The 20,128-nt window shown below is 37.8% G+C and overlaps 1 protein-coding gene across 6 annotated transcripts in view; it reads left to right on the top strand.

Moving 5' to 3' along the window:
* The window catches only part of LOC117325438 (cAMP-specific 3',5'-cyclic phosphodiesterase 4C-like), a 343,137-nt gene that overhangs the window by 277,668 nt on the left and 45,341 nt on the right, over window positions 1-20,128 (top strand). For all 6 annotated transcript variants that reach the window (XM_033881644.1, XM_033881646.1, XM_033881648.1 and 3 more), the window contains 3 exons: window positions 11,696-11,796; window positions 15,564-15,676; window positions 19,476-19,569. In XM_033881644.1, the coding sequence (XP_033737535.1) occupies window positions 11,696-11,796; window positions 15,564-15,676; window positions 19,476-19,569 (308 nt within the window). The remainder of the gene's footprint in view (window positions 1-11,695; window positions 11,797-15,563; window positions 15,677-19,475; window positions 19,570-20,128) is intronic.

Here is a 20,128-nt window from a genome sequence, read left to right as displayed (position 1 = left end):
ATTGCTCTTTGGACACTACTTGCAATTTCTTTTTAATCATGTATCATATAATTCTTTACGCTAAATGTCCATCAAATTAGGTCGGTAAAATTGATTTTCCAGTTGGCAGGTTCATCATATCAGAATGATTGGACTCATTGTTGTACCTATATCTACCAAAGTGTAATGTTGGTATCATGATGGTACTGCTATTTTCAACATTTATTAGGCACACTCTTTTTTATGGAGGGACATTATACTGTTAGACAAATGATCGTTCCCATCGGTTCTGTGCCTTCCCGTCCCATTGCGATTGGTTCTGTGCCTTCCCGTCCCATTGCTATTTGTTCTGTGCCTTTGTTTCCATCTCAATCCAATCGGTCCTGTCTCTTCCCATTCCATTCCCATTGGTTCTGTGCCTTCCCATTCCATTGCGATCGGTTCTGTGCCTTCCCATTCCATTGCGATCGGTTCTGTGCCTTCCCGTCCCATTTCCTATCGGTCCTGTGTCTTCCCATTCCATTCCTATCGGTCCTGTGTCTTCCCATTCCATTCCTATCGGTCCTGTGTCTTCCCATCCCATTCCCATCGGTCCTGTGTCTTCCCATCCCATTCCTATCGGTCCTGTGTCTTCCCATTCCATTCCTATCGGTCCTGTGTCTTCCCATTCCATTCCCATTGGTCCTGTGTCTTCCAATCCCATTCCCATCGGTTCTGTGTCTTCCCATTCTATTGCGATTGGTTCTGTCTCTTCCCATCCCATTGCGATTGGTCCTGTGTCTTCCCATCCCATTGCGATTGGTTCTGTGCCTTCCCATCCCATTGCGATTTGTCCTGTGTTTTTGTTTCCATCTCAATCCAATTGGTCCTGTGCCTTCCCATCCCATTCTTATCAGTCCTATGTCTTCCTATTCTGATTCAGTGTTACAAATCCAACATCTTTAGTTATTTAGGGATTTGAAACCAAGCTTTATACAAATTTCAATTATGACAATATCTTAAATGAATGTATCCTTCAATCTCCAAATCCAAGGTCAAGGTCACTATTTCTATTTTTAGAAGAGCTTTAAAGTTTCAAGTAATATAATGCTGTTTAGCTTATCATTTAATGAAAGGAAGGACAACCAAATTTCTTTAAATAGATAACCATGATCCTTTTTTAAACATACAAGAGTCAAATGTAATAGGGAATGTCACATCTGAGTGAAATGATTTAAAATCTTACTACAAAACTTCTTCGGGTGTAGATTTAATTAAGACTTCAGGTATGGAGTGATGACAATTTCTTTGAATATTGTGTGAGCTTGTTTCCTTTCAAGTTTATTTAAATAAATTGACCTTGATATTTTACCACTAATCAGCAGGTAAATGAAACTTTTCTACCTCGTATACTTATATAACAATATATATACCATTATATAAGTTTATTTATTGGCAGGAAGTATGAAGTTAAGCTAGTTGTCCTCATTAATAAAGCATTGCACTTTTGATTAATTACTTGACCGTGCACAGTGCTAGGCGCGGATATTGGTCACTTCCTGTATGAGTCAGTACAGTTGAGAAATCTGATTGTAAATGACATGTGATGACCGTATGTGATTTAGAAGGGTTACCTGATACACTACATATGTCATTTACAGTACAGGTGTCCTTTGTGACTAATGCTGTAATATATAACTAGCCTCCAAATCCATGAACCAATAAATGGGATAATATTCAAACTATTTTAAATCTAGGGAATATTATGTACAAAATTATTAGAAGAAATACATTCCTAGTAAATTAATTTCTGCCTTAAGAGTGATACGACACAGTCAGGAAATATTGAAGCTATTGCCATGAAAATTGACATTATAGTGATCTTTGCACAACAATTTGGTTTGTTGCAAGAAATTACTATGCCTTAAATTTCCATGCTAATTTTCTCAATATGTAGACTTTATGGGGAAAAAAACATGTAATTTTTGTGTTGCCTAGGACGGATGTTAAGGGGTTGCTTTTCCAATTGATGGCGTCAGTAATGTTAAGGTTTTGCATCTAGTAGAGCCTTCTGTATTAAATTTTTTTATGGATTTCAGCATTCTTGGGGTAAAAATCTTAACTGGACTTGACAAAAATGCCATTACCTCTGTATATTATTAACTTCAGATATTTTAACAGAATTCTCAGTGTTTCTTAAAATGACATTCTTTAAATACATTTTGTGTTTGTTCACCACACGGCAGTGGTTTGTCATATCAGGCATGTAACGATGATACACCTGTGTTAATTATGTACAGGTAGCATGCGCCTACTCAGGTGAGCAGGTTGTATTAAGATCAGTGTACTCCCAATAAATTGTCTCCTAGAAAAGCTGGCAAAGCAGTTTTATTTCATACTTATTGAAACCTGCATTAAGTTTGGTGTCAGGTGTCCTTTTAGTATATATTAACATAAGGGATCAAATGTTCATTCAGCAAAACCAATGGGGGATATACATATTCATGTCTGTCCCTGTTTGTTTCTGTCTTTCTCTCTCTCCGTCTATCTGTTTCTGTCTCCATTTCTATCTTTCTGTCTCCATCTTTCTATCTCTTTCTGTCTCCATCTTTCTGTCTCTATCTTTCTGTTTCTGTCCATCTTTCTATTTCTTCTTCTATCTTTCCATCTGTGTCTCTACCTTTTTATCTGCCTCTCTCTCCTTCCTTCCTTCCTTCCTTCCTTCCTTCCTTCCTTCCGTTTGTTTGCATATCTTTCTTCCTCTGTCTCCTTATCTGCCTGTTGGTCTGCCTGTCTCTATCTCCCTCTGTATCTGTCTGTCTTTCTCATTCTTAATTTTCAATCAATCTACATCATTCTACCATTCCCTTCTGTCTATTTTTAGCTAACCTGGTCCGAAGGACTGGTGAGCTTACGCCATGGCGCGTCGTCTGTTGTCCATCCGTTAATCCCTACTTGTCCTGAACACCTGAATGGATTTTGATGAAATTTGGTCTGGAGCATAATTAGACAAAGGAGATCAAACGTTGTATAAACGGAGGGTGTTGCTTCCCTGGGGCTGGAGGGGTAGGGCCCAATAGGGGAAATGGAGGTAATTAAGTCCTTAAAATCACTACTAGTCCTGAACACCAGAATGGATTTTGATGAAATCGGGTTTGGAGCATTAAAAGGCAAAGGAGATATAATATTGTATAAACAGAGGGTGTGGCTCCCCTGGGGCCAGAGGGGTGGGGGCCAGGCAAAAAAGAGAAATTGAGGTAAATCCTTTAAATCCTTATACTTGTCCTGAACACCTGATTGGATTTTGATGAAATTTTGTCTGGAGTATATTGGACAAAGGATATCAAGTATTGTATAAAAACAGGGTGTGGCTCCCCTTGGGCAGGAACCCAATAGGGGAAAATGAGGTTAACCCTTTAAATCCCTTCTAGTCCTGAACGCCTCGATCAATTTTGATGAAATTTGGTCTGGAGTATATTGGGCAAAGGATATCAAGCATTGTATAAAAAAGGGGGTTTGGCTCCCCTGGGGCAGGAATCCAATAGGGGAATTTGAGGGGAAAATTTTCAATCCCTACTAGTCCTGAACGCCTGAATCAATTTTGATGAAATTTGGTCTAGAGCATTATATTGGCCAAATGAGATCTAATGTATAAACAAATGATGTGACACACTGGTGCAGAAGAAAGGGGGCCCAATAGGGGAAATTAAGAGGAAGGGGGAACTTTAGAAACCTTTTACTTTTTCAAGAATGACAGAATTTGGTCCACCTGTAGTTTGAACAATTTTTGAGAGAGGCAGTTCCAAAGTAGAAAAATATTACTTACTTATATAACTTAGAGTATTTTACCATAATTACCAAAATATCCAGGTGAGCGATACAGTGTATTGTATCACCATTTGCTCTTCCTCTACTTTCTGACTATGATCAAAGGATAGATGAATTTAAAACTGTAAAACCTCATACTCCATTTCTTTGTTATCATAAGTAAATTGACCTTTTTGCACCAAGAACTATGTTACTTAAACAATGCCAATCTTGGGCTACAAATACAGACATTTCAATGATGAAAATGCCTGATTTTGTCATGGTTAACATATATGTAAAGGAGATATAAGTCCACATGCTTTCATATTCAGCCCATTTGTTTCAATCTATCTATATAACAAGAAGAAGGGAAAAATTGTGAAGGGGAGGATTTTGGTGCCTGATGGTTGCCGTGGAAACCTATGTTCTTTTGTGGTGATGGGTCATTATCGTGCTGACAGTGGCAGAAAAGAGGACCAATGACAGAACTCCATTTCCTGGCTTCTTTACACGGTAATGGCATTCTTTGAATTCGCTGTCACTCGTAGATGGCATTCCGCCTCAAGCACCCTGGACTTTGAAGATGGTGCAATTACCAACCGTACAGACGGGGGTTTTTTCTCATCGCTTTTGGAAATGGTCTGTGAACACAACATAATTACAGTTTCATCAGGTGAAATGTTTGGGGAATTTGCACACTTATTTCTGACAATATTTACAGTCCATTATGGGAAAATGCATTCATCCATCAAAATGAATAGGTCGATTACAGATACAATTATTTATCAGCATTCAGTTTGATTGATACAAATTGCACGTTTTTGCTGCTACTACCTTTATATCAAGAAAAGTGTTGGCACATGTGGACTTAAAATCCTACAATTTCATCCAAAATTACATGCAAGGAATTTTTCTGACAAAAAAAAATGACTTATTTGTATCTGCTGTCATAAAAGATCTATTTGAAAAATTGTAAATGATAAATTTAATAAATAGCTTTCGATTAAGTTTTTTACTGGGAATTTCTTTCGGTTATTTTTATTTTATTTTTTTTTTTGCAATTGATATCAATTTACAATAGTGTTATATCAAGATAAATTTCTTGAGGCAGGAGAATATCAATTTGCACTTGACAACCTTCTATCAGTGATCAGCAGAACCAATGGATCATATTCAAGGGCAGTCGTTATAGTGACCATCCATCGCAAATCTTCTGATTGGGCGCCAACACATGAAAATGAGGCTGAATCATGGAAAGCTAAAAAACATTGATAGATACACCATAGGACAAAGGTCGCCAATGAAGAAGATTTTTACATCAACCATTCTGGTCTTCCATGCTCATCTTCCCTGTATCAACCCACCATTTTTTGTCTGTCCTACTTCCTGTGTAATACAGTGAGAAAAATCATGCATTTTCTTTTTAGAGAGAAAACCCTGTGTTAGTAATACATACATGTATAGAGGAGACCATAAAATCTTGGATTGATCGAGTGACGGGCGTCAGTCTGAGATCACCAATCAATATATGTATATATCACGGCAGTGGAGACGAATCTTCCTACACAGGCTATACAACACTCGGCCACAAGCCTCATTGTCACTAAACATCAAGGTTTTCTGCTTTATTCCGATGTCGTAACATTTTAACACCAGGATCAACGCAAATCCTGAGATCATCTGCTCAACTATTGACAACAATTTCAGGATCATGCATCTATTGACAGGACTTGCATGCAATTTTCAAATTTGAGGATTTTGTGTTCTGCATACTCTGTAATGACTGCCATATTTAAATTGCAAGAAAATGGATATTAATTTCATGGAGAAACAAAAGACAGAAATGGATTTTTAAATGTGGTATCTATTGTCTGGAACTCACCAACTTATCAACTCAATCAGAGCCTCTAAATTCACAGAGAATATTATGTTTAAATATTCTTTATATACAATGTTATAGCTGTGTCCAGGATATACTACCTGTATGATAACATAGATGTATCATTTTACATTCAAAATTTTTCAAAATTTCCAACTCATTGCAAAATTTCAGTTGATGAACATTTTCTGCATAGCTTTTATATCATAGAAACTAAATACATAGAAAGTCAATCTCCATTGAATATGAGGGTATATAGTGTATGGCAGTTTTTGTTTGATGACATGTATAGAGGTATTTGATTTATTTGGGAATGGTTTCTTCACATAACATTTTTAATCCTACATTCTGATAAATCTGCTGTTAATTTTATCAAGTACTTTTGACTCTATAACTTTTAATAGTTTCTATTGATAAAATAGGCTATCTTGAAAAATCCATTAGTGAGCATAGAATTTCAGGTGGGTAGACCTAGTGAAATAGAGTTCATTTTATAATTGAAAAGATTTTGTGTTGTATACTTTTTAGTACATGTACACTAGTGTGACGGAAAACTTGATGAACTAGTGACAGAAAAGCTATTTAATTTGGGTTACAACAAAAATAATCATAAAAACATTTTGGCATAGGTTTCAATAGATGTTTGTAGTCTATACATGAATATGTATTTGGTTGGTGCTTCAGACATGGATCTGATCTACAATATATTGGGTGTAAAATGGGTGTTAAAAGGTCAGAGTGAATAAAATAACCCAGGAGGGGGTCACAGTACAAAAAAAAACTAATTTTCTGAAGAAAACATTTTTCGGAAAGCATTAGCAGATTTGATATTAAAGTAATTTGTTCATCAACTAAACAAGAATTGGAATATATGACTTGGAATTAGATGTGTGTTCTTAATGATCAAAGCAGGAAATTATTGAAAGCTTTTATATGAAATTTTTTTAATAATTGCAGAAATAGGCAAGATTGAGGATATTTTGTCTTTGATATGATAGTTGTGTTGGGGACATAAGTTAGGTTGCCCAGGAGAACAAACTGTATAGGATACAGTGGTAGAAGAAGCTTCCCTGTGAGCCCTGGAACGATGGAGAAATAACTGGATGCTTCTGTGTCAGACTTTTTATATCGGTCAAGCTGAAGTTCTACATATACAGGACTCATACGACAGGAATATTTTTTTCTGTCGTTATCATGCTTAAGTAGACAAAGTGAGCGATGTGTGTAATGTATATGGATGAATGAAGAATAGTTCCATAAGAGCTAGTCCTGACCACTTGAGACTTACGGCACAAGGAAAACAAACATAACAAGTGATATCAGTCGCAGAAAACAGATACAGATCTTTATAAGCCTATCAAGCTGGCACAGAAAAACTGTAACATTCACACCAAGATGTTAGAGCGAGGCTGGCATTTTCTCCTCTCTTATTGATAGGTTATAAGCAGGGGATAATTGTGTGTAGATGTACCAGGTGTATGAAGTCACTGCTCTACAAACTTACCACAGGGCCTGTGGATTCTTGTCAACATTCCAGCAAAGACCTTGTAAATTTTGGATTGACACATATGAGGTGTTTGGAGAAGTGCATCACAAGCTAGTGAAGTTTAGCAGAATCTTGTTAAATGTTTTCATTATGAGATGTCATTAATGTCCAAGAAAACAATTAAATGTTTCGGTGCAAAAGGAAGATGACAAGAAAATTTTATTTTGAAATTTCAATTATGGTATTACCATTTGTGATGTGACTGGATGTTGCATTAGCTACCAGCTGCACTATTATTTCTTCATCTAAAATAAAGATTGTTGACCTTGAATTGTGGAACATGTTTGACCTTGAATTGTGGGACAGCTGTTACAATGACTGTATACTCAAACTGATGGTAGACTAGCCAATAGTAAACTAGATTGAAGTTGTGATGTCATGCCATTTGTGGTAGTGTACCTGAAAAAGTATTGTTATTTGAATGTGAACCCAAACTGATGATATATGTCATACATACATTTTGTGGTATTTTACCATGTCTTATAACTCGGGATGTTGCATTTAAATTGCCAAATCAATGTAAAACAAGGATTGCATACACATAAACTGATGATGTCATACATTCTGTGGTAGTGTACTGGACAAATGCCTTACACAGAGGATCTTGGACATGTTTCATGCCTTACATTTCATGTACGAAATGATGATTAGCACACACTGTCATTTTTACCTGAAGAGTGTTTAGTTTGGACATGTGTATTTGACCGATGGGTAGCAGTGACCTATATTCGGAGATGTGAGGCCCTATATGGGGTGTATATACAGCCTATGCGGAATGTGTATGTAAGTATATCAGTGACAAATTCAATACGTACCTATTCCCATAAGGTCTCGACTACTGACTTTTAATTACATCTGTTGAGATAAAAAGCTTAAATGCAGAAAAGAGTGGCATGACCGCTTTTTTGGTAGAGCATTATACAATGTAACCTCAAGATCTGAAGTATATGCTTCTATTCTTACCTGGGGTTGTTTGTGTTTCTCAGGAAGCTGAGATTATGGACTGTACTGTGCTGGTGTAATTGTGATCATGGGCAGAAGACACTTCTCTCAACAGGCTGTGGATATTATTTAATAGACGTCCTGTGTTAAGTGAGGTAGTCACCAGTCACTACAAGGATCTCCTGCCAAAAAATGACCATGTTGACAGTACAAACAGTGCCCTGTGTGTAGAAGTGTCAGTACAAAAAGTGTATAGACTAGGGTTGTCAGTATAGATGATGTCCTGTGTATATAGTCGCGTTGTCAGTATAGATGATGTCCTGTGTATAAAGTAGGGTTGTCAGTATAGATGATGTCCTGTGTATAGAGGTGTCAGTAAAAACAGTGCCCTTTATATAGAGGCATAATAGTAAAAATGGTGTCGGTACAAACAGTGTCCCATGTGTAGATCAATATGTCAATAAACATTGTCTTGTGTGTAAATGTGTCAGTATAAATGATGTCCTGTGTATAGAGGTGTCAGTAAAACAGTGTCCTGTATATAGAGGCATTAGTAAAATTGATGTCCTGAATAGAGGCATCAGCATAAATGGTGTCGGTGCAAAAAAGTGTATATAGTTGTTAGTATAGATGATGCTCTATATGTAGAGGTGTCAGTATAAACAGTGTCATGTATGTAGAGGTGTGTCATGATTGCAGACTTGTTATTATCTGTTGAATTGTCGGTATATATATAAACAGTGTCATGTATGTAGAGGTGTGTCATGATTGCAGACTTGTTATTATCTGTTGAATTGTCGGTATATATATAAACAGTGTCATTTGTATCGAGGTGTTAGTATATAAACAATGCTAGGTGTCAGTATAAGCAATGTCCTATGTAGAGAGGAGTCACTGCTTCATATCAGTTTAGATTTAACACCAATTAGTTAATATGCATATGTCTGGATAAAATGATTCATCTGAAGCTTCAAATAAAAGTTACTAAATCTGGCGACAGCTGAAAGTGAATAAAAGTGGCTACAACTGTATGACCAGTCTGTCAGTTGACACCATGACAGCTGTTGCCATAAACAATAAAACATCTTATTTCTGCATCGGTAAGATTTTAATAAACTAACCACCCCCACCCCCACCTCCATCTCAAGTTAACCTGAATATACTGTACAACGAGAAACTTTCAATGCTGTTTACTTTTTGCCATTTTTGCCCCAAAAGAAGTCAAAGATGGTTGTCCAAATTTGCTTCAAGAAGATATTTTACTGGTAAAGTATATAAACAGGTACCATTGGCTGACTGATAACAGAACCAGTTCCTAGAGGAACACCAGTCCATCACATGTATGCTTTCCCTAGATGTTGGTACCCATTTATATATATGGATATGATATCACCCTGTTATTTTACGCTTTATACAGCAGATTCTACAAATGCAGCTCAAGGTCTATTTCATTCTCGATTACATAGCTGGCAGTTCCTAAAGACAGTTTCTGGTTCTTTGGACAATCTGTATGTATGCTCCAGTGTCAAAGGGGATGGGGACATATATATCACTACTCTTTTATCTGTATTGGAAGTAGGTCAAATCAAGCAGGTTAAACAGTTGTATGCCATTGTTTGCAGTACTAATTGTTAGCTCACCTGGTCCGTCCATCTGTCTGTCCATCAACTTTTCCTTAAGTACAGCTACTAGTCATAAATGGCTTAGTGGATTTTGACCAAATGTGGTCAGAAGCATTCTTAAGTGAAGGGGAACAAATTTTGTATCAACTGTGGCCTGAAGCCCAATAGGGGAACATAGCAAATTCTTTAAAGTCTTTCTTTTGTGGGAATGAATGAATTTGGTCCATGCTTGGTCTGAATTAAGCATCCTTGGGTGAAGGAGAATATAAAACCAATTTTGTATGATAGATGAGTCCCTTGGGTCTTTCAGACATTTTTCTGGCCTCCTTTTCTGCTCAATCATTTACAGTAATAACCATTGAATCTGGTATTAGATAATAGCAGCTTAGCTTCTAATTAGTTTGGTAAATTTGTGGAACTATAATAGGTTAGTGATGTACCAGATTATATTAATTTCCCCAGATCAATCTTGTAGATTTCATTGGCTGCAGTATATACATTTATATGTGTCATAGATGCTGTAGATGGAGATGGATCAATTTACGCATTATAATACATTGTTTAGCTATATACCGGAGCCCCAACCAACTCTTTTGTGTTGCACAGTAGGGCTTACATTCCTGCTGAAATGTCACAGTCATTCAATTCATTTTTAAATGGGAAAATTCTCACACTGACACTTTGATTGGATCGATACTCCTCCAGTATGTATATAACAACACTGGCTAAAGGATCTGTGTAGGAACAGGCGCCGATTGTTTGAATTCTTGTTTCAGAAAATATCATTTATAATTGTCTATTTAGCAATTTTTCAAATTAAGAAGAACCTTTTTGGCACTATGAATTCTCTATCAGGACAATGCCTAGCAGCACAAGGGTCTGCTCCTGGAGAGTATTAATAGAAAAAAATATTTGACCCTACTCATATCAACATGGTGTAACACTTAAAGATCTACGTTGCATCCACTGTGGAACGGAAGTAGACGTGATTGGTCCACAATTATAGTTTATAGTTGGCATTGTTTATAGAGCTATCGCCCAATCAGATTGCCCCCCCCCCCCCCCCCCCCCCCCTACTACATACCACTCCAAAGTATACAGACTACTTCGGTTTCACAGTCGATGCATCGTCGGCTATCAGGATCGCTTTTGATCCGTCTTCTCATCTTTAATCATTGTCATACGACTAAAGAATAACATGCGTTGATATTTAAAGATTCTAAATCAAGGTACGTTACTGAAGTTTATGTGCATTTGATATTTTAATCAGATTGAACTTGAATTCAAAGTGAATCGAAGCTCAACCCCCATTTCGAGTGTGACACCTTGTTGATATAGTAGGAGTAGGGGCTAATATTTTTTCTGCTGTTAATACTAACCAGAAGTAGACGCCTGTGCCAGCAGTCATGGCCTTATAGCCAGACATTACTTTAATACATCTGCCTATTGAGATGAATAGCAAAATAAAACTTATAGGCAGGTGATAAAGTATAACATATGAAAAACCTCATACTGGACAGTTGTTGTTATAACAATTATAGTAGTCATTAAAATCAAATTAAACACTTTACTGACTATTCAACCAACAGGTATGCTCTCCATAAAACCATATATTGTACTAGGAACACTTGCAGTAAAAGTTACAGAAGAAAAGTACCAAAATATTTTTGAGGAAGTAGTTTTTACATTTTTCTGGAACAGAGAGTCTTAATTGTGTCAAGTTACTGGAGATTGTTGTATTGGTAGATCTTTGAGATAAAAAACTTTATAACATACTTTAAGTGAAGATCTCTTCTTTCCTGGAAAAAAGTAGGCTTGTTAAGTTGGCATTATTTTGAATTTGAATCCTAGTTTCTTTATTCGAGGTGAACACTAAACAAGTTTTGGATGATAGTTTCTTCTCTCTGTCATTTATAATACATGAGTGTGTTCTCATTTCAGGACGAGAGGCAGTGCCGCTACAAGTAACAGTCCACACAATGCTCATAATAAAACGTCCCAAACCAACTGTCAAAACTCTTCCCAGAACAACAAACTGGCAGGTAAGTGACACTATTACAACTGTGTGTCGGTATTACAGATGTGTGTCGGTATTACAACTGTGTGTCCGTATTACAACTGTGTGTCGGTATTACAACTGTGTGTCCGTATTACAACTGTGTGTCCGTATTACAACTGTGTGTCAGTATTACAACTGTGTGTCGGTATTACAACTGTGTGTCGGTATTACAACTGTGTGTCCGTATTACGACTGTGTGTCCGTATTACAACTGTGTGTCAGTATTACAACTGTGTGTCCGTATTACAACTGTGTGTCAGTATTACAACTGTGTGTCGGTATTACAACTGTGCGTCCGTATTACAACTGTGTGTCCGTATTACAACTGTGTGTCCGTATTACAACTGTGTGTCCGTATTACAACTGTGTGTCAGTATTACAACTGTGTGTCCGTATTACAACTGTGTGTCCGTATTACAACTGTGTGTCAGTGTTTAACAACTGTGTGTCGGTATTACAACTGTGTGTCCGTATTACAAATGTGTGTCGGTATTACAACTGTGTGTCAGTATTACAACTATGTGTCCGTATTACAACTGTGTGTCGGTATTACAACTGTGTGTCGGTATTACAACTGTGTGTCCGTATTACAACTGTGTGTCCGTATTACAACTGTGTGTCCGTATTACAACTGTGTGTCCGTATTACAACTGTGTGTCAGTATTTAACAACTGTGTGTCAGTATTACTGCTTGATAGTAAAGTAGCAATATCCCAGACATGTATTAGTTTATGTTACCTGTACCATTGACTGGTATACAGGTATGGCCTTAGTCTCATCAACACTCATGGTATGATGAATCTGTTCCATTGTTATCTCGCTGTGATTCTGGTTTATTACACTTGAGGATGACCTAAGCATGCTAAAAAAAAGGTGACCTAAACTAATGACCTTTCATTGGCTATCATGCATCGTGTATTGTCCATCTATAGACAATTTACATTTTAGTCCTAGCACCTATGCACAAATTTTAATGAAATTTTGCAGAAACCCTCCATGGCAAAAATTTAACCAATATTGTGAATAATATGGTTCCCAACTCCAAAGGGCATGAGGGGTAGGTCAAAGAGGGGTCAAATTCACTAAAATTTCAAAAATTTTCTACTCAACAGGCATGAGAATTTTAAGATTAAAGTCTGATTTCAGACTTTTTTCTCATATTGGCTGTAATGTTAATTCTTAGCCTACCATCTGATGATGGGCTATTCAAATCGCCCTTCTTCTTTCATTCTTCCCTTATTAAACAATTCTTGTTATAACTATTTCTCAGAAAGTGCTAAAGAATCTTTCTCAAATTTCATATGTAAGTTCCCCTTAGTCCTTACTTGTGCATATTGCAACAGTACAACAATAGTTCTAGTGTATCAGATACCCTCAACAATAGGTCTAGTGTATAGGATACCCTCAACGGTAGGTCTAGTGTATAGGATACCCTCAACGGTAGGTCTAGTGTATAGGATACCCTCAACGGTAGGTCTAGTGTATAGGATACCCTCAACGGTAGGTCTAGTGTATAGGATACCCTCAACGGTAGGTCTAGTGTATAGGATACCCTCAACGGTAGGTCTAGTGTATAGGATACCCTCAACGGTAGGTCTAGTGTAAAGGATACCTCAACGGTAGGTCTAGTGTATAGGATACCCTCAACGGTAGGTCTAGTGTATAGGATACCCTCAACGGTAGGTCTAGTGTATAGGATACCCTCAACGGTAGGTCTAGTGTATAGGATACCCTCAACGGTAGGTCTAGTGTATAGGATACCCTCAACGGTAGGTCTAGTGTATAGGATACCCTCAACGGTAGGTCTAGTGTATAGGATACCCTCAACGGTAGGTCTAGTGTATAGGATACCCTCAACAGTAGGTCTAGTGTATAGGATACCCTCAACGGTAGGTCTAGTGTATAGGATACCCTCAACGGTAGGTCTAGTGTATAGGATACCCTCAACGGTAGGTCTAGTGTATAGGATACCCTCAACGGTAGGTCTAGTGTATAGGATACCCTCAACGGTAGGTCTAGTGTATAGGATACCCTCAACGTAGGTCTAGTGTATAGGATACCCTCAACGGTAGGTCTAGTGTATAGGATACCCTCAACGGTAGGTCTAGTGTATAGGATACCCTCAACGGTAGGTCTAGTGTATAGGATACCCTCAACAGTAGGTCTAGTGTATAGGATACCCTCAACAGTAGGTCTAGTGTATAGGATACCCTCAACAGTAGGTCCAGTGTATAGGGTACCCTCAACAGTAGGTCTAGTGTATAGGATACCCTCAACAATAGGTTTAGTGTATAGGATACCCTCAATGGTAGGTTTAGTGTATAGTATACCCTCAACAGTAGGTCCAGTGTATATGCTAGGTTGAGGGTAGGTAAAGTTATTGAATATGCTTGTGTAAGGTTCAGGGTGGGTAAAGCTATTCAATATGCCTGTGTTAGGTTGAGGTGGTTATATACAGCGACATAAGAGGACTGCCCAACTTTATTATTACTCGTTAGTGAATATTTCTCTTGATAAGAGAAACTGGTTGTTGTGTGAAAATCAACGCGGCTGCTTCATTTCTGATGGTACCATGAAGGTCTCTGTGGATCAATATTATGGTGATCCTTCCCCACGTATACCTAGCCGCCATGCACAGCTTACGACTAATTCCATAACTTATCCTTTGGTGATTGTCTTCGTCTTCGATTCTGCCTCTCGTTCATTAGCACCAGTGAAATGATAGCTGTCAATGTGTAGCTCGCTCAGATGTATCGGCGAACTCATTCGTCTGATTTATTTAAGACAGCTTGGTATTCATTATCATGTGAAGTCTGCAGAAATGATCTGACAGTGTCACATATAACATTTCTTTTAAATATTGTTTTTTGTTTATGCATGAATTCTTGTTTACTGATCGTCGCAGATCGAAATAAAAAGAAGAAGTACTCTTGACATATCATAATTTTGACATACGGATCGTCACACTTTATGTTACAATTACAATGCATCGCTTATCTCTAATGATTCTCTGAATTTCGTGACAAATTTTATGACTCATGAACAGTAAAAAGTAAATTGCACTCATCATTTGGAATGAGGACGGAGATAAATCAGTAACCGTGATATAGGATCCTTGGTGTATGTAACCACTTCTATATATACTCTCTCTTCAAACTAATTCGTACAGGATACAGGGGCTCCAACTTTTGTTGTATTGTATGAATTACATAAGAGGAAATAAACGTGCCGTTATTATTTGATATCTTGTATTATCCATGCAGGTCTCTTTTACGAGATTTTATTAAACTTGAAAAAATTCATAATATATATATATACTAATAAGAAAAGGAATTTTGAGCATTATTTTATCACTTGAATCAAAATATCATCTAATTGAACATGTATTTTTTTGCCTTCTGCCACCATGTGGTCCGAGTCGACCCTCTGTATTTAGCATATTTCCATTAAAACAGGAGAGGGCCAGTCATACAATAGTTATACTCCAGTTTGTCTACCAGGAAAATTTCACTAAAAAAAACCAAAAAAAAAACAGGAGAGGGCCAGTCATACAATAGTTAAACCCTAGTTATCCCTGCATACAATTGGGAATCCAGCTAAGGGGCGAAGGAACCCACCCAAACAGAACGAATGGAGTTGGCTCTAGCTATTACTTGAACTCTTCAGTATATCATTTTAATACAATGATACAATGAGAATTGTGATATTGAATAAAATATCAATTTAATAATATGTGTGATTTATTTCCAGATGAGAACTACACCAAACTGGCCATGGATACCTTAGAAGAGCTAGACTGGTGTCTTGACCAGTTAGAAACCATCCAAACTCATCGGTCAGTTAGTGACATGGCGTCTAGCAAGGTAGGTTTGAGAAGTTACTAAAGGTATACCATCACAAATGATACTTTATATCTGCAATTCATAACATCTTATATAATCTTATTCCTGGGTGATAGATTCAGTTCTAAAGAAATGATAAAGTTTAAGAATGTATAATGAGAGTCACCTGAATGTTTGATATAGGTGACCATGTGGTCTTTGAGCTATATCTGGATCACCTGAATGTTTGTTATAGGTGACCATGTGGTCTTTGAGCTATATCTGGATCACCTGAATGTTTGTTATAGGTGACTATGTGGTCTTTGCGATATACCTGGATCACCTGAATGTTTGTTATAGGTGACTATGTGGTCTTTAAGATATACCTGGATCACCTGAATGTTTGTTATAGGTGACCATGTGGTCTTTGCGATATATCTGGATCACCTGAATGTTTGTTATAGGTGACCATGTGGTCTTTGAGATATACCTGGATCACCTGAATGTTTGTTATAGGTGACCATGTGGTCTTTGAGCTATACTGGATCACCTGAATACTTGTTATGGGTGACTATGTGGTCATTTAGATATATCTGGATCACCTGAATGTTTGTTTTAGATAATTATCTTAATCAACTTTACTAGGTCACCTGAGGCATAGACGCAAATGACCTTTTCAAATCGCCTTTTGTGCGTCGTTATGCACCGTGCGTCTTCCATCATGGTTCTGTAAGCAATTTATATTTTTTGACTTCTTAAACCCCTGAACCAATTTTAATGAAATTTTGTAGAAACATTTCATGACCAAAGGTCAACCAAACATGTGAGTTATATGGTTCCCAACCCACGTTCCCACCCCCCAGCGGACTGAGGACGTGGCCAAAAGGGGTCAAATTGACTGAAATTTTAAAAATCTCAAAACCCAAATAAGGTAGAATCAAATACTCTTCAAAAAACTATACATGATCCAGCTGACCCCCAGGGGACTGAGGGCTGGGTCTGAAAGGGTTCAATTTGGCTAAAGATATATAAATGGTTTCCCTGAAACTAAGTTATGTTCATCGCTCATTTTGTTAGCTCACCTGGACCGAAGGTCCGGTGAGCTTATGTCATGGCGCAGCGTCTGTCGTCTGTCGTCCGTCGTCCGTCGTCCATCCGTCGTCCGTCAAAATTTGCTTCAAATCGCTACTAAAAAAGTTCTTATTGGATTTTGACCAAATTTGACCAGAAACATCCTTGGCAGAAGGGGATCAGATTTTGCATAATTGGTGACTCTGACCCCTAAGGGGCCGGAGGGGCGTGGCCCAATAGGGGAAATTAAGGCAATTCCTTTAAATCGCTACTAGTCATAAAGTTATGAATGGATTTGAACCCAATTTAGTCAGGAACATCCTTAGGGGAAGGGAAACAGATTTTGCATAAATGGTGACTCTGACCCCTGAGGGGCCAATGGGGCGGGGCCCAATAGGGGAAATAGAGGTAATACCTTTAAATCGCTACTTGTCATAAAGTTATGAATGGATTTGAACCCAATTTAGTCAGAAACATTCTTGGGGGAAGGGGAACAGATTTTGCATAAATGGTGACTCTGACCCCCAAGGGGCCAAAGGGTGGGGCCAAATAGGGGAAATAGAGGTAATTCATTTAAATCGCTACTAGTCATAAAGTTATGAATGAATTTGAACCCTATTTAGTCAGAAAGATCCTTGGGGGAAGGGAAACAGATATTGCATAATGGTGACTCTGACCCCCAAGGGGAGAAAGGGGCGGGGCCCAATATGGGAAATAGAGGTAATGCCTTTAAATCGCTACTAGTCATAAAGTTATGAATGGATTTGAACCCAATTTAGTCAGAAACATCCTTGGTGAAAGGGGAACAGATTTTGCATAAATGGTGACTCTGACCCCTAAGGGGCCAGAGGGGCGTGGCCCAATAGGGGAAATTGAGGCAATTCCTTTAAATCGCTACTTGTCATAAGTTATGAATGGATTTGAACCCAATTTAGTCAGGAACATCCTTAGGGGAAGGGGAACAGATATTGTATAAATGGTGACTCTGACCCCCGAGGGGCCAATGGGGCGGGGCCCAATAGGGGAAATAGAGGTAATGCCTTTAAATCGCTACTTGTCATAAAGTAATGAATGAATTTGAACCCTATTTAGTCAGAAAGATCCTTGGCAGAAGGGGAACAGATATTGCATAAATGGTGACTCTGACACCCAAGGGGCCAAAGGGGCGGGGCCCAATAGGGGAAATTGAGGCAATTCCTTTAAATCGCTACTAGTCATAAAGTTATGAATGGATTTGAACTTAATTTGGTCAGAAACATCCTTGGCAGAAGGGGATCAGAATTTGCATGAATGGTGTCTCTGACCCGTAAGGGGCTGGAGAGGCGGGGCCCAATAGGGGAAATTGAGGCAATTCCTTTAAATCGCTACTAGTCATAAAGTTATGAATGGATTTGAACCCAATTTAGTCAGGAACATCCTTGGGGGAAGGGGAACAGATATTGCATAAATGGTGACTGACCGCGGAGGGGCCAAAGTGGCGGGGCCCAATAGGGGAAATAGAGGTTATTCGTTTAAATTGCTACTAGTCATAAAGTTATGAATGGATTTGAACCCAATTTAGTTAGAAACATCCTTGGGGGAAGGGGAACAGATTTTGCATAAATGGTGACTCTGACCCCCGAGGGGCCAAAGGGGTGGGGCCCAATAGGGGAAATAGAGGTAATTCCTCTAAATTGCTACTTGTCATTAAGTTATGAATGGATTTGAACCCAATTTAGCAAAATAGATTTTACATTTAATGATGACTTTGGCCAAAGTTGTAGGGCCCCATAGGGGAAATAAATTCCTTTAAATCACTACTAGTCATAGAGTTATGAATGCATGTTGTAAACTTAGAAAGTCTGGACTTCGTCATTTCTTTAAAGCAGTTGGGATCCCCATACTTTAAGCATATTATGCATTATTTGAGGTTGACAAATAAAATGAATTGAACAATGAACACTATTTTGACATTTGGTAGAATCCAACTAGGTGAGCGATGCAGGCCCCATGGGCCTCTTGTTTGGTAGCATCCTTATGGGGTAGGGACTCAAAATTGTACAAATGGCCAAAAGGGTTCCATATGGCAAAATTGATATTAATGACTTCTTCTCTGGAACTAAGCAATGTGTGACATGGATATTTTACTAGTAACATCCCCAGGAGGCTGGGATTCAAATTTATACAAATAATGGAAGTGACACTCCCTCCACCCCCACCCCAATCCCCTGGGTCTGGGGTCTTTCCCCACCCCTGAAGACCTAGCTATTTCTTTTGTTTTATCTTTGAAACCATTCGAATCCCCACCCCATAACCATACATAGCCTTGCTGGGCATCAAGAGATGAACACAATCCTGATGTGAAAATAGGCCCAGGGGTCTTTCCCCACCCAAAGGGACTAATAGTTTCTTTAAATACAATCATGTTGAATCTTGACTTTGTTTCTGGGTTATATCTTTGAAACATTTGAGATCCCCACAACATAATCATACATCAACAAATAAAGTTATTAGCAAATGGAACATAAACATTAGTTTAATGTTTGCTTAAATAAACCAGGTGAGCGATACAGGCCCTTTGGGCTCTTGTTAAAACATGCATGGTAATGGCCAAGATTATCGTACTTAACCATATCTATATATGATTGACTAGTATCATGACACAGGAGATGAACTACATATTGCCTCTATTTGTTTACTTTAGTTAGTTAATTGTATACTAATAACTAAGAGTTGATATTGTTGTTTTTAAAAGTGTCCTTAATACACCGTATTGTTTTACTCTTCACAGTTTAAACGGATGTTGAATCGAGAATTGAGTCATTTTGCAGAGTCTAGCAAGTCAGGAAACCAAATAGCGGAATATATCTGTAGCACATATCTAGGTAAGTCAGACATTTTTTTGAGCTAAACACAATTAACCTTGTTATCTTGCATCCATTTGTTAGATAGAATTATTAGGCCTATAACATAACGTATGAAGAAATTGCTTAGAGAAAGGGGACCACAGAATGATTCGGATCATTTAACGAAGTTCCTTGTCTCAAAATTCTTTTATTTATTTATTTTAGTAGGGGGTGGGGATTGATGTAACAATGTTGCTAAGTTTGTATCTTTAGATTGCTGTGTTATGTCATTAACATAATACTTGGTTATTCACCCAATCATTAATGGCTTATATGCTAAAATCAACCCCAGTAATTGATAACATATACTTAATTCACCCCAATCATTGATGGCTTATATACTATAACCAACCCCAGTAATTGATAACATATACTTAATTCACCCCAATCAGTGATGGCTTATATACTATAACCAACCCCAGTGATTGATGACAAATATACTTAATTCACTCCAATCATTAAATATGACTGTTACTTATCAAGACTCTTAAGAATTTTGTTGATCGATTTATGGTATACACTGGCTTACCCTTAGATA

The sequence above is a fragment of the Pecten maximus genome, chromosome 4 (assembly GCF_902652985.1).
Source record: "Pecten maximus chromosome 4, xPecMax1.1, whole genome shotgun sequence".
Lineage (NCBI taxonomy): Eukaryota > Metazoa > Mollusca > Bivalvia > Pectinida > Pectinidae > Pecten > Pecten maximus.
This window is presented reverse-complemented; position numbering and strand designations above follow the sequence as displayed.